The sequence below is a fragment of the Macrotis lagotis genome, chromosome 4 (genome assembly GCF_037893015.1).
Source record: "Macrotis lagotis isolate mMagLag1 chromosome 4, bilby.v1.9.chrom.fasta, whole genome shotgun sequence".
NCBI classification, from domain to species: domain Eukaryota; kingdom Metazoa; phylum Chordata; class Mammalia; order Peramelemorphia; family Peramelidae; genus Macrotis; species Macrotis lagotis.
The window spans coordinates 245,310,636-245,326,635 of NC_133661.1; the positions used below are offsets into that span (position 1 = coordinate 245,310,636).

Genomic DNA, 16,000 nt, shown 5'->3' on the forward strand with positions numbered 1-16,000 from the left:
AGTGAAAGAGGAAAAAAAATGCTTCAGTCTGTGTTCCATCTGCTCTGTCTCTGGAGTGGATTGCATTCTTTATCATAAGTCCATCAGAGAAGTTCCTTCCATATTTTTCCATAGTTGCTGTTGCTGATGTAATTAATTCCCTCCATCCATTCTTCCCCATTACCAATTATATTTTGTCTCTCACTCTGTCCCTCTTCAAAAGTGTGCTGTGGGACAGCCAAGTGGCACAGCGGACAGAGCACTGGCCCTGAAGCCAGAAGGCCCCAAGTCTACATTCCACCCAGAGACCCAGCAACCATCCAGCCCTGTGGTCATGGACAGACCATCCAATCCACCACCTTGCAAAAAGTAAAAAAAGAAAATGTGTTCTATCTGACTATCCTCTCCCATGATCTACCCTTTCCTCTATCCCCTACATCCTCCCCTCTCCCCTCCCCATCTCCTTCCTCCCATCCCCTTTCTCTCCTTTTTCTTCTAGATTTCTATGCCCTAATAAGTAAAAAAAAATCTATATAAATAAATAAATATATATAAATATTGTTTCCTTTCTGAGCCATTTCTGCTGAGAATAAAGGCTCCCTCCTTCCCCCTCACCTTCCCCACTTTGATACCATTGCAAAAATTATTTCTTGACTTTTACATGAAATATCTTAGTCCATTCTACCTCTCCTCTCCCTTTCTCCCAGTACATTTCCTTTTCACCCACTGACTCCATTTTTCAATATATTTTACCTTCAAATTTGGCTCTCTCCTGTGCCTTGTCTATAAAAGTTCCTTCTACCTGCTCTATTAAATGAGAAGGTTCATATGAGTATTATCAGTATCATCTTTCCATGCAGGATTACATGCAGTTTATCATCATTAAGTCCCTCATAATTTACCTTTCTCATATACCCTTCTCTATGCTTCACCTGAGTCCTGTACTTGAAGATCAAACCTTCTGTTCAGCTCTGGCCAATTCAACAGGAACATTTGAAATTCCCCTGCTTCACTGAAAGTCCATCTTTTCCCCTGGAAGAGGATTTCAGTTTTGCTGAGTAGTTGATTCTCAATTGCATTCCAAGCTCTTTTTTGCCTTCTGGAATATTATATTCCAAGCCCCACAAGTCCTTATTGTGGATGGTGCTAAATCCTGTATTATCCTGACTGTAGTTCCATAATATTTGAACTGTCTTCTTCTGGCTGCTTGTAGTATTTTCTCTTTGACTTGGGAGTTCTGGAACTTGGCTATAATATTCCTGGGGATTGTTTTCTTTGGTTCTCTTTCAGTAGGAGTTCAATGGATTCTCTCAGTTTCTATTTTGCCCTCTGGTTCTAGGATATTAAGACAATTTTCCTGTAGAAATTCTTTAAAAATGAAGTCTAGGCTCTTTTCTGATCATGACTTTCTGTTCATCATTTCTTATAGCACAACAGTATTCCAGCACAACCAGATACCACAATTTGTTTGACTATTCCCCAGTTGATGGGCATTCCCTCAATTTCTAATTCTTTACCCCCACAAAAAGAGCTGCTATTAATATATTTGTACATATAAGTCCTTTTTTTTTATCTCTGGGAGACAGATCTAATAGAGGTATTGCCGAGTCAAAGGTTATGCATACTTTTATAGCCTTTTGAGGATAATTCTTACTAGTATGAGCAGCTAAGACAATTCTTGCCATGGCATCTAATTAACGGGCAGTTAAGTGGCACAGTGGACAGGGGCCTTGGGCTTGGAATCAGGAAGACTCATTTTTCATGAGTTCAAATCTGGCCTCAGAAACTTACTAGCTGTGTGACCCTGAGCAAGTCATTGAATCCTATTTGCATCAGTTTACTCATCTGTAAAATAGAGTTGGAGAAGAAAAATGACAAACTACTCTGGTATCGTTGCCACGAAAACCCCAAAATGAGGCCTCAGAGTTGGACATGAATGAATAACAGCACAGTATGTAATTAGAGAGGGCACAAAGGTAGATACATCATGAAGTTGGTTTGTATAACACCAGAGTTTTTATTAAAGCATTTATAATAGGAACAACTGGAGTTATCTGGACAGGGCTTATAGCACAAATGGAGTGTCTTCTAACTCATAGATTCCCTTGTCCTAATTTCCTATACCTTCTGGTATGGAATTTTGGGAGGAGAGAATCACTATTGTGAGATTCACAGGCAAAAAAAGCAATATTTTTCTGGCTCCTTCTAATCCCCTTCTGGAGTCAAAGTGAGTCTCTGTGCTAGGAATAACATCCATCCAGCAGTGATGACTCCAAGGGATGTGTTATATAGTTGACCATATAAAAGGTTAGTGGAATTCTACCCCTGAGGTTCCATTTTTGAGGAAAGAAGGTAGATTGTGGGGATTTATGGCACTCAATTCAACAATACCCTGCATGTAAGTAGGGAGAAGTAAACTGTTGGTATTTTTTCCCTATCCAAGTTTTCCTTTTCTTGCTCCAATAATCAAGATGAAGGTGAGGGGAAGAGATATTCCATCATTTTAGGAAATCACTGGTGGACTCTGTAATGACATGGCTTATTGAGGGATGGGCAAATGGATCATGGAGAACAACCACAGACAAGATAATGATCGTGGGGGTCCCTTCACTACCTCATTGGAGAATAAAGTAGAGACAAGGTAGACTCCTCCTTCCTGCCTACTCAATCCAGTGTCATTGTAGGGCAAGGTGAGGATGCAGTCTGTACATCAGAGTGGATGAGGAGACAGCCAGTAGAGTAGGGCAAAGATCCATTTTCCCAGTCTGGATCCCCGAACACGTAGGAAGAGTTCATACAGGTTGATCTGCCACAGGCTGAAGGACTCCTCAAGGGATATCTGAGTCCTCCTGAGTAATGAGCAAGTCTTCATCTTCTTGTGCCTGGGATGGGGGAGAGAAAAAAAAGTGGAGGGGTATGATACATCAAAGATGGCTGCATTGGGTACCAATCACCTACCAACCCCAACCCAGCTTCCAAGTTATCAATGTCAGCATTGTGATGGTCTTTTCAAACTAGGCTGCAAGAACAACACTGTTTTTCTCCTCAAGTATAATTTTCCAATAAGGTAGAAGTGCTCCTCTACCCTTAATAAAAACAATAAATTCCCATTTACACAAAGATTCCCCCAACCTCAGCCATCATTAGGATTGATACAAATTGATCTTTTGCCCTTCCACCTGTCATATCCACGGTGGAGGATAATAATTTAAGCTTTGTTTAGGATGTCCTTGAGGAGCTAAAAGGTAATTGAAGGTTTCAGATCCATTGTCTTCTGGATTCCTAGAAAAGTAGGATTGATTCTGATTCATTTTAAGGAAGAACTTCCTAAAAATTATAGTTGTCCAGACATGAACTGGGATGCCTCAGGAAATAGTGAGTTTCCTCTCACTGGAAGCCTCCAAGCCGACACTTGCCAAGGAGCAGGTGGAAGGGATTTATCCTTTGGGCAGGGGTTGCATTTTCAATTCATTCAAGTCAAGGGTAATTCACATGAGTTTTTATTCAAAGGGTATTTTGCTGGATCTTCTTTCAAATCTGGCATTCTACTTATGGCAACTCAATTTAACTGGCTGAACTCAATATTCTTCAATCCCTCTGGATAAATAGGAGTCCTGATCTTGTCCAGGGATAATCCTTTTCAGCCAGTTACTGATTCTTTGATCTATCCCCCTTTCTTTTGCCACCCACAATATTTTCAGAAATGGGAGGGACCTTCCTCATTTAATCTAATCTAGTTTTAAAATGAACTAGTCTAACTAGTTTAAAATTTTTTTAAATTAAATTTCTCTTCCTTTTGCTACCCAGCAGTATAAAAACATTCTCATTTTTCTTTTCTTTTTTAGGTTTTTTTGCAAAGCAATGGCATTAAGTGGCTTGCCCAAGGCCACACAGCTAGGTAATTAAGTGTCTGAGGCTGGATTTGAACTCAGTTACTTCTGACTCCAGGGCTGGTGCTCTATCTACTGTGCCACCTAGCCACCCCAAAACATTTTCATTTTTAAAGAATCTTCATTACTGGAAGGGACCTTCTTCAGAGATTCCCTAGTCTACTATCATTCAGTCTAACCTAGTTTAAAAAAAATTAAAGGCCTTAGATTAGATTTCTCTTCCTTTTGTCACCCAAGCAGTATAAGAACATTCTCATTTTAAAAGAATCTTCAGAAGGAATCTTCCTCAGAGATCACCATATCTAAACTCATTTAGTCCAACCTGTCTAAAATTAGGGAGTTTAAAAAATTAAAAAGTTTAAAAATTTTGAAATGTAAATAAATTAAAGATCCTAGATTTCCCTCCCTTTTGCCATCTAGCAGGATAAGAACATTCTCCTTTTCAAAGAATCTTCAGAACTGGAAGGGACCTTCCTCACTGATCCTCTAGTCCAGGGTCAGGGAACCTCTGGTCTCACAGGCCATATTGGTCAGGTGTTGCCAAAATTCAATAAATCTAGGAGCTTTTAAGGTGAGAATTAATTAAATATTTGGCTAAATAAGGTCTGTAAATGATGCTACAAATATCCAAATGATCCTTGGCAGAAAAAAACATCCCCACTCCTGCCCTAGTCTAATCTCTACCTAAAGCACAAATCGTCTCTCTATGCCCCAGAGCAAATGATTATTAGTTTCCACTAGAAGACTTCCAATGACTGAGAACTCACTACCTTATGTAGCACTCCAGTGCATTTCTGGACAGCTATAATTGTTAGGAGTTTCCTCCCTAAGATGAGGCAAAAATATCTTATCTTTTTAGAAATACAAAAGACAATAGATTTGAAACCCCAAGAAATTCTAATAAGTTCAAGTTAATGAGAATATAAATTTAGAACTCAAGAGGGACTTTAGAGGCCAACAGTACACCCCTCTCATTTTTCAGATAAATAAACTGAAGTACAGAAAAGTTAAATGACTTGACCAAGGTCATACAGCTAGTGTCAGAGGAAGGATCAGAATTCAGATCTTCCTAACTCCAAATCTAGAGCTTCAATCACTGGGCTACCTCTCTATTCACAGTGGGTTTTTTCCATCCTACAACAAATTCTTTCCCCCTATTACAATGTAGGCTCCTGAATGTTAGCCACCTGTTTACACCACAGTGATAGATTCAAAATGCTAAATGAGGCATGTATTTTTAGAAATGACCAATATAAGAATTTGCTTTGCTTAACTATACACATTTGTTATGAGGACTTCTATTTTTTGTTTTTGTACAATTGGGAAGGAAATGAAAGAAAGTTAAAATAAATGTTTACTAATTATAAAAAAATAATATTTTTAAAAAAGAATATGAGTCATCACATTCAACTAAGATCAATGTATACCATGGAAACAATGTAAAGGCTAACAGACTGCCTTTTGTGGGGGGTAGGGGGTAGGGAAGCAAGAATAGGGGAAAATTGTAAAACTCAAAATAAATAAAATCTTTCTTTAAAAAAAATATAAGCAGAGTCACTGTCTTTGTTTTTCTTTGGTATTCTCAGTACTGTTTATTGAGTGATTGACCAATTGATCATCCAGGACCATAATGCCAGGCTCATATTGGGAGGATCAATAAAAGAATTATAAATAAAGTCTCTTATTCCCCACCTCTAGCCCCAAGACCCATACTTACATCTGTGCCTCACACAAGTTTTCCAACGACCTTCATACCTTCTAGTCTTTATGACCTTTCTATCATTACCTTGGCAGGAAAAAAGATCCCCATTCTTTTCTATTATTATCAAGGTTACCATCTTCCTGGTCACCTAAGACCAAAGTCTCAAAGTCAGTGTCAACTTCGCATTCTCTCTCCCCTTCTATATCCAAGCAGATGATAAGTCCTGTTGATTCTAACCCTGTAACACCTCTTGCATATGTTCTCTTATTTCTTTCTTTCTTTTTTTTTTTTTTTTAAGGTTTTTGCAAGGTGAATGGGGTTAAGTGGCTTGCCCAAGGCCACACAGCCAGGTAATAATTATTAAGTGTTTGAGACTGGATTTGAACCCAGGTACTCCTGATCCAGGGCCAGTGCTTTATCCACTGAGCCACCTAGCTGTCCCATTCTCTTATTTCTTCTAACACTTCCACCAACTTGGTTCAAGTCCATTATCTCTTGCCTAGGCTCCTGAAACAGTCTTGTTGTTAGTAATCCTGCCTTGTTTCTCCCCACTCCAGTCTATCCTGTCACACTGAACTTTCTAAAGCACAGGTCTGACTCTTATTAAACTCATTCTCCATGTCTTCCAATTCAATTGACCCTATTACATCCAGGACCAGATAAAAAATTCTCTTTTAGCTTTTAAACCCCTCCATAAACTTGCCCTTCCTTCTTTCCATTCTTATCATTTGCACCCTTCTATGTACTATGTGATTCAGTTTTAGTGATATCTTTGTCCTGACTCTGGGAATTTTCACAATCTGATTCCCAATTCCTGGAATTCTCTTCTTCCTCAACTCCATCTCTTAGTTTTCCTGATTTTCTTTAGGTCCTAGCTAAAATTCCACCCTCTACAAGAACTCTTATCTAATCCCCCTTTATGCTGATGCTTTTCCCAAAGATCATTTCCAATTTATTCCTGTATATAACTCAGCATATAATTTGTTTGCATATAATTGTTTCAGGTCATCTCCTCTAGTTAGTCTGTGAACTCTTTGAGAGCAAGGAAGTTTCCTTAGCACTTAGCACAGTTCCTGGTGGATAGGGGGTGTGTGGGGGGTATGCTTATAAATACTTGTCAAGGACCAGCTAGATGGCTCAGCCGATATATAACTGAACCTTGAGTCAGGAGGACTTATCTCATATATTGCCTCAGACACTTACTAGCTGTATTACCCTGGGCAAGTCACTTGACCCTGACTGCCTCTCCAAAGGAAAACCACTAAAAATAAATACTCATCCCTTTGACTTTAAAAGTGTTAGTTTTGTTTTGCTTGGCCCTGGAAGAGCAATGAGTAGAGATTCACTTTCAGGCTCAATATAAGAAAAAGACTTTTTAACAAAGGGAGTTATCCCAGAGTGGAATAGACTTAGGGAGATGGGATTTCTCCTTCATTAGAAAAGTCTGAATTTGCTGAATATATATGGCTATCACGATGAGCACTACGTCTGCAATTCTCTAATCCCCTCCTTCCCTGCCCTTCTTTCTGAGTTCTGGAAGTCAATAATAAAGAAAAAGTAAGGTAGGCTAAAAAAAAAAAATCCCTCTACCCAGTGAGAGTGGCAAAAAAAATTGCAAATTGAGAGGATGCCCATCATTTGAGGAATGGTTGAACAAGCTGTGGGATATGAATGTAATATAATTCTATTGTTCTTTAAGAAATGATGAGCAGGTGGATATCAGAAAAATTTGGAATGACTTACATGAACTAATGCTGAGTGATGTGAGCAGAACCAGGAGAAAATTGCACACAATAATAGCAACACTGTGTAATGATCAACTATGACAGATTTAACTCTTCTCAGCAATTCAGTGATCCAAGAAAATTCCAAAAGACTCATGATAGAAAATGCTAACCACATCCAGAGAAAGAACTATGGAGTCTAAATGCAGATTGAAGTATACTATTTTTTTTGTTTTTTTGTTTTTCCTTTCTTGGGGGTTCTTCCCTTTTGTTCTAATTCTTCTTTCACAATATGACTAATATGGAAATATGTTCAACATGACTGAGCATGTATAATTTATATCGGATTACTTGCTACCTTGGGGAGGGGGAAGGAAGGGAGAGAGAAAAAATTGAAACTCAAAATCTTATAAAAATCAATGTTGAAAACTATCTTTACTATTAAGAAAAATAAAAAAATAAAATCCTCAAGTCTCTTTAGTGAAGTGTCTGAGAGTCTGGGGATGATCTGGTAAACTAGGCTTATCTTGAACAAAAATGAAGAAGGATTGTTAAGAATCCAGAGACTCACACAGCTATGGCTCGGGTACAGCATCGAGACATGTTGAGGAAGGAGCTAGCACTGGCCCGGGTAGACAAAGCAGTCTCAATGCCTCGGAGCAGGTCATTAGTCTTAAGGATGAGCAACATCTGCCGGGGCACCTTGTTGAGCAGCTGACTGATTTGTGGGAGGTAGGTTGCAGCATTATTTCGAATCTCCACATCCTGAGAAAGGAAAACAGAAAATCTGGAGTCAGCACACTCAGGTTCAAATGTCATCTCTGCCACTCACTGACTGTGTGACCTGGAATCTCTCTGCCTCTCAGCTGCACAATAGCGTTAGGGTATTGGATCTGTAGATAGGAAGACCTGAGTTGAAATCCAGTCTCAGATACTTTTCAAATGTGTTATCCTAGGAGATTGGAGGGAATAACCATTTGTTAGGTGGTTACTGTGAGTTAAGCTCTTTACAAATATTATCTCATTTGATACTTATAGCAATCCTGGAAGGTAGGTATTATTATCATTCCCAATTACAGGTAAGGCAAAAAGAGGTTAAATGACTTGCCCAGGGTCACAGAGCTAGGAAGTGTCAGAGGCTGGACTTGAACTTAGATCTTCCTGTCCCCAGATCCAGGACTCTTTCCATGTCAAAATCTAGTGGCCTCACAAGTCTCTTAACTTCTGTTATGCCTTAGCTTCCTCATCCGTCAATTGTGAATAATAAATGCAACCTCTCTCAGCATTGTTGTGAGGGGAAAAATGAGAAAATATTTGTATGGCATTTTGCAAACTGTACAGTACTCTAGGAAGGCTATTATTATTATTATTAATAATGTTGGTAAAGCACTTTCCAAACCTTAATAAGTTATATAAACATAAACTTTAATAAAACTTTAACTTACTTAATATTACTTTAAATATCAAATTTTAATGTTATTATTTTTTAGAATTACGATTGGTTGAGCAAGAGACCCCCACCTATGTCAGTGTGGTATAGTGAGAGTGTTGTCTTTGAAGTCAAAGGACCCAGTTCAAATCCTACCTCTGTCTTATACAACTTGTGTGAGCTCAGCTAAGTCACTGATTCTCTCAAGTTTTCCCACCTGTAAAATGAGTGGACCTCTAAGGTCCCTTCGAATTTACAATGATGATACTAATTTTAAAAAGTCCAACAAAGGAAATTCAACAACGAGGGAATTTGAATCTGCAATGTTTGGTCTGAGTTCTGGGATCCTAGGAGAAGTTTCTGTAGGAATGACACAGGCTTAGTTCTTACTATATAAAATCCAAACCCTTGATGACTGAACCCTCACACATCCAGAGAAAGTGAAGGAAGGATAACTATATTAAATTGAGCTGGATAAACTGAAAAAGTTTCAGCCTTCACAATGGCCCACAGTTCAACTTTAATCAATCTACGAACATTTCTTAAGTGTCTACTTTTTGTCAGTCATGTGGTAGGGGATACAAATACAATGAATAAAACCACACCTACTAACAAGTAGCTTATCTTACAATATAAGGGGGGACAATACAAGTACAAATACACAGAATCAATATAAAGAGAAGAAATAAAAAGGCAAGATTGTTGTTCATCCTTCTTGAAGAGGATCAATATATAAATATGAAATATGAATTACAAAGGGATTTGGGAGGGAGGATGAGTACTAGCATTTGGGGCAGTCAGGAAAGGTTTCAGGTACAAGGTGATACTTCAGCCGTGTCCTTAAAGGAAGAGAGACTCTGTAAAGGTGAAGTTAGGGAGGCAGTGCATTTCAGGCACAAGCACAGAAGGAGAAAGCCAGTTGGGCTGACTCAAAGAGTACAGGATGGAAAGTCATGCCCAGTGATGTTGGAAAGATAGTTTGAGGCCAGGGAGTGAAAGGTATTAAAATCTAAACAGAAGACCTTATATTTGATCCCCGAGGTAACAGACAGTCACTGAAGTGATTGAGAAAGGGCTTCAAATAGTTAGATTAGCTTTAAAGGAAAATTATTTTGGTAGTAGTGTGGGGGATGAGCTAGAAATGGGGAGAGAAGAGAGGTTAGGAGATTAATTAAACATGTAAGGGAGAGGGGATGAGAGACTGAACTAAGACAGTCAGCTCTATGAGTAGAGAGAAGGGAGTCTGATCAGAGATAATGGAGGGAGAAATAGCAACATTTGGCAACTGAGTAGAAATGGGGTGGGGGAGAAGGTGACAGATAAAGAAGAGTCTAGCAGAATACTGAGGTCTGAAGCTGTCAGACTGGAAGAATAAATGGAAGAAAGATGGAGGCTAGGAAGAAGAGAGGATTTAGGGATGGGGAAAGTACAGCATCAAGTTTCTAGTTTCTACTAAATGGGGTAACCAAGATCTCTTTTCACCTTTCTTGACAAAAGTCATAACTATGTGGCCTTGGGGAAATCATGCAATTTTTTTTTGCTTCTGTTACCCCGTTTGTATAGGGACAATAAGATTTGATAGATATAGTTGATGCTTAACAAGAACAACAATAGCAGCTAGCATTTATATGGCAGTGGAAGATCTGTCAAACACTTTACAATGATACTCATCTAACCTTCATGGTCAGGAGCTATTTATTTTTTTTCCCAAAAAAGGCAGAGCATTAAATCTACTCAGCAGTTCTTTTAGTTCATTCATGTTCATTCAAGTTCAATCAATATCTAGTGGATCTCTACAAGAAGCCATATATACACACACACACATATACATAATATGAAGATTTATATAATATGCATATAGTCAGAAGACTTCTACCTCACCGCAAAGTTTCCAATACAAGCTTCTTAACTTGGATAACAGGCATTGGCCCTTTAAGAAACATATTAAAACCTGAGCTGCTCCATGATTTGAAATGTTCTCCAGGCGGCTGCTATCAGACTGGAACATCTTGGCAAAAGCCAGACACCCAAAAGAGCTAGTTAATGCTCTCTCTCTCTCTCTCTCTCTCTCTCTCTCTCTCTCTCTCTCTCCCCCCTTTTTTTCTCTTGCTCTCTTTACCTGCTTCTTTGTCTATCTCTCTTTGCCTCTTTCTTTGTCTTTGTTAATCTCTATCTCTTTGTCTCTTTGTCTGTCTGTGTCTATCTCTTTCTTTGTCTCTGTCTTTGGCCCTCTGTCTGTCTGTCTTTCCTTCTTTGTCTATCTCTTGTCTTTTTTTCTCTCCCCTTCCTCTATCTCTTGCCACTCTCTTATCCCAAACATTCCCCAACAATATAACGTTTGTGCCAAGATATGACAACTAAGTCAAACCAGAAACAGATCAGATGCCCACACCCCCCAACCCCATCCAGACTTAAAGCAGGAAGAGACATTAAAGATCTATCTATCTTCTCACTATTCCTTACTCAGGACAATCCATCTCCTGACTCCAGAGATTGGCACAGGCTGTCCTCTGTGCCAACAATGTTCTTTCTCTTCGGTCTCCTGGCTTAAATCTTACATTCTAAAGGAAGTCTCTTCCAGTCCCCAATTCTCATCCCCATGTTAGTTTCCTCCAACTGTTAGTATCTCCTATATACATATCTATATCTATATCTATAACTATGTCTATATCTATATCTAATCTATATCATCTATATCTACATGATATGGATATATATGTATAAACACATATGTATATTATATGTGTGTGTGTTATATACAGATCTATCTAGCTATATATAGAGATATCCCATTTGTAAAGAGTTATTTTAGATGTCTCTGTTAGAATGTGAGCTTTTGGGGGACAGGGCCCTGTTTTTGCCTTTAGCCCTTAGCCCAATACCTGACCCATAGACTGATCAACTGATCCAGTCCAACATCTTCCCTTCCCAAAATCAGAGATGACCAGAAGGCTTTCCTGAGTCCTAGAGGAAATCCACCTGGAATAAGGGGGTGGAGAAAAGATATGTTTCATGGGAGGCAGAGCACAGCATAGGTGCTACCTAGGGAAGTCCTCAGAAACATACAAATGGGCACAAGGAAGGAAGTCAATAAAACTGCCTCTCCACCTGGCAGATAATCATTCTACCTTAAAGAGCAGCTGGGTGGTGTGCTGGCCTTGGAGTCAGGAGGACAGGAATTCGAATCCAGCCTCAGACACTTCATTCTTACTATTGGGTTTATTTTTTGCAAGACAGTGGAGTTAAGTGACTTGTCCAAGGTCACACAGGTAGGTAATTATTAAGTGTCTGAGATCAGATTTGAACTCAGGTACTCCTGACTCCAGGGCTGATGCTCTATCCACCATGCCACCTAGCTGCCCCTTCTTACTAGCTATCGTGACCTTGGGCAAGTCACTTAGCCCTGACTTCCTCACACCTAGGGCCATCTCCAGTCATCCTGGACCCAGATGGCTCTGGAGGAGAAAAGTGAGGCTGGTGATTTAGCACAGCACCCCCTCACTCAAATCCAGTTCATGTGCTTGTCATGGCATCACCTCCCTGATGTCATGGGTTTTCTTCTAAAAAACATTATATCTTCAAGTCCCAGGGTGGCAGAGAAAAATGCAAATGAAAACAAAAACCTACTGATAGAGTTCAAGACAATAGAAGGTGAATACAATCCAGTGTTTTCTCTCTGTAGTCTGGCAGTCAGTTGAAATACAATGTACATATATAATCTATTGTCAAATTGTTTACTGTTGCAGGCAGGTGGGAGGTAAGGAAAATTTGGAACTCAGAAATTTTAAAAAGTGAATGTTGAAAATTGTTTTAAAAATGGAACTAGAGAAAAACTAAAAAAATTTTAAAAGAGGCACACACAAAAAAGAAATGCAATGCATATACTGTAGGAAGTAGCTTTTAAAACTGTCAAAGGAGATCTTAGGATTATTGATACAGAGTGGGAAGGGATCTCAAAAGCTATCTACTTCAACCCACTTATTTTATTAATGAGGAAATCGAGACCCAGAGAAGCTCCTATAGAATTATAGCTCCAGAGTTATAACATAATATCAACAATATTATAATAGTAATGATCATATCATAATCTTATAATTATTACATTATATTTAACATATACATATGTTATAATTGTCATAGATATAGCATATAGGTATATATATGATAATTATAATCTAAGTATATAATATAATGATGCTAATAATATTATATATTATATTTCTATAATAACTACATAGAGATATAACATAATATAAAACAACACAACATAATAAACATAACATAATATAATGAATCTTAGAGGTGACCTATCCAACCTTCTCAAGTAGCCACATCACTTAACTAAAGTCTATTTTCAAGGTTGTTGTGGATCAAATGACATAATATTTGTAAAACACTTTGCAAAACTTAGCAAGCTACACAGAAGAAGAAGAAAGTGATTGACTAGCCAAGGTTACCCAGGAGATGGACACAGAAGCTCTAAAAAATGCCACTTAATATCAGTGGAAGTAAGCTTCATAGGATGAGTAAGCTTTGGTTAGGCAGAGTCCTAGAGAGAGATCCAGACTGCAGAGGGTTCAACCCTTTTCTCTGGGATTTGTTGCCTCTACTGCTCCTGATAGACCTGGCATTCAATTCACATCATTTTAGTATAAGCCAACAGAGAGACAGAGAGAGAGAGAGAGAGAGAGAGAGAGAGAGAGAGAGAGAGAGAGAGAGAGAGAGAGAGAGAGAGAGAGAGAGAGAGAGGAAGAAAAGTCATAGAATCACATAAAGTCAACGCTGGAAAGGATTTTATATAACATTTAGCTCATGGTCAGACCTGTACTTTAAAAGGAAAATCATTGGGGAGGTTAGGTGGGGCAGTGGATAGAGCACCGGCCCTGGAGTCAGGAGGACCTGAGTTCAAAACCAGCCTCAGACACTTAATAATTACCTAGTTGTGTGGCCTTGGGAAAGCCACTTAACCCCCATCTGCCTTGCAAGAAAAAAAGGAAAATCACTTAGGCAGCTGGGTAGAGGATAGATTGGGGAAGGTAGAAATTTGATGTAGAATGACTTAGGAGTAGATTCCAGGCAAAATGGAATGAGGAGGGGCAGTTAGGTAGCACCATGGATAGACCACTACTAGCCTTGGAGCCAGGAGGACCTGAGTTCTAATCCAGCCTCAGACACTTAATAATTACTTAGCTATGTGACCTTGGGCAAATCACTTAACTCCCATTGCCTTGCAAAAAACAACAACAAAAAAGAGAGGATGAGGAGCTGTACTAAGGTGGATACCCTTAGTTCATGAGAACAAAGGGTACAAGAGTTAATGTGGAGAAAAAACTGAAAAGACTTTACAACAGATTGGAATTTGGGGTGAGAGAGAATAGGGAGTCAGGGATGACTTCTAGGTTATAAGTCTGGACGACTGGAAAGACAATGGTGACCAAAACTGAAATTCAGAAGAGGAGTATGTCTTGGAAAAAAAGATAATGAACATGTTTAGCTTGAGATGACTATGGAACATCAAAATGTCTGATAGTGGTTGGTGACAAAGGACTAGTCTGGATTTAGAAATAATAACAACAACAATAATAATAAAATAGATGATTTTATACAGTTCTTTGATATTTGCAAAGACCTTTTGACTCTAATAAGAGCTAGCTAGCATTTATATAGCATTTTAAGGTTTTAGTAAGCATCATCTCATTTGGTTCTCCCTTGGGAGATAGTTACTATCAGTATCACCATTTGACAGATAAGGAAACTGAGGCAAACAAAAAATTAAATGATTTGCTCAGGGCCATACAGCTAGGGTCTGAGGCAAGGCTTGAACTCAGATCTTCCTGGTTCCAGGTCCAGCACTTGATCCACTTTGGCAACTAGCTTCCTTACTACAATCCTATTTATTATCATGCCCAGTTTAGAGATGAGGAAAATGAGACTGAGTGGTTAAATGATTTGCTCAGAGTCACACAATCTGAGGCAGGATTTAACTATTTACTTAGATCTGGGAAATCACCTGCATAGAAATGACAGCTGAGTTGAAGAGGTCAGTGAGAGACTTCAGATTCAGAAAAAGGTCCAGGACAGAGTCCAATGAAGTGGGACAGAATATGAATCATGATCAAGGAAAGGAGCAGGTCCAGCTGATAGGAGGAAAGCCAAGAGAAATATGGTAATATATCTAGGCTTCAAATCTTCCCTTTCCCTTATGAGCCCTCAGCATGGTTCCTTGTCCCTCTTGAAGGAAACATTAGGGGTTCACAGCCTCCTCTCCAGATCCTGCTGCCTAACTTTAGGGTCTTTCATCTAGTTCCACTGAGACTCTGCCCCCAAATGGAGGAGGGGCAAAGACCTACCTCATTGGCAGTGACTGGAGCCTTGCCAATGCCTCTGCTGACAGAGTCCCAGGACCGGGCGGTCAGCATACAAGCAAACAGGGGGTAGAGTTCACCTGCCCCAAGCCGCTGGCTATACATCTTCACACGCTTCATATCTGCCTTGATCAGGGCCTGCCAGAGGTGACAGTAATCCATACGAAACTCGTCAGTCAGGATCTGCAGTCAGAGATGGAAGTAATAGAAAGTGAATCTCTCTGTCCATCATGAACCCCAAAGGGAAATAGTCCCAAATAACCCACTCTGGAGTCACCTCTCTGAAGATGTGGTGGGGATGATGGTGTGTCTGCATTCTAGACTCAACATCCAACAGAAATGGTAGGGAGGTAGTTAAAGGCCCAACTCTGTCCGAGTTTTTCAAGGACTAAGAATTTAAAAGGCCTTGGAAGAAGGAAAGGAGATTCCTGGTAAAGTCTCCCAGGACCATCTTAAAACTAGAACAATTCTCAGGTCACTGGGGATTTATTTGGAGAGATATTCTGAAAGTATGCTTCCCCCTAATACTTCTGTCAAGATATTAGGAGACACATATGTTCAAAAATATTTATTACAACTCTTTTTGTGTGGCAAAGAAATGAAAATTGAGGGGATGTCCATCAATTGGGTAATGGCTGTACATGAATGCCATGGGATATTGTCTATAAGAAATCATGAGTGGTCCAACTTCAGAGAAGCAAGGAAAGGAATTACATGAACTGAAGCTGAGAGAAGGGAGCAGAACCAAGAGAACATTATACACATTAACAACAACACTGTGAGGTGATGACCTATGATGAATGCAGCTTCTCTTGGCAGTTCAGAGATCAAGGATAACCTTGGGAGACCTGTTATGGACAATGCCATCAACATCCAGAGGGAAAAAAACACAGAATCTAAAGGCATATTAT

The 16,000-nt window shown here is 39.3% G+C and overlaps 1 protein-coding gene across 5 annotated transcripts in view; it reads right to left on the reverse strand.

Annotated features, from left to right (window-relative positions):
- Positions 1-671: 671 nt before the first annotated feature.
- The window catches only part of ADCK1 (aarF domain containing kinase 1), a 171,342-nt gene continuing 156,013 nt past the window's right edge, over positions 672-16,000 (reverse strand). For all 5 annotated transcript variants that reach the window (XM_074235624.1, XM_074235623.1, XM_074235625.1 and 2 more), the window contains 3 exons: positions 15,075-15,272; positions 7,867-8,060; positions 672-2,861 (listed from right to left, as the gene is read on the reverse strand). In XM_074235624.1, coding sequence (XP_074091725.1) covers positions 2,690-2,861; positions 7,867-8,060; positions 15,075-15,272 — 564 coding nt within the window. In that variant the 3' untranslated portion in view covers positions 672-2,689. The remainder of the gene's footprint in view (positions 2,862-7,866; positions 8,061-15,074; positions 15,273-16,000) is intronic.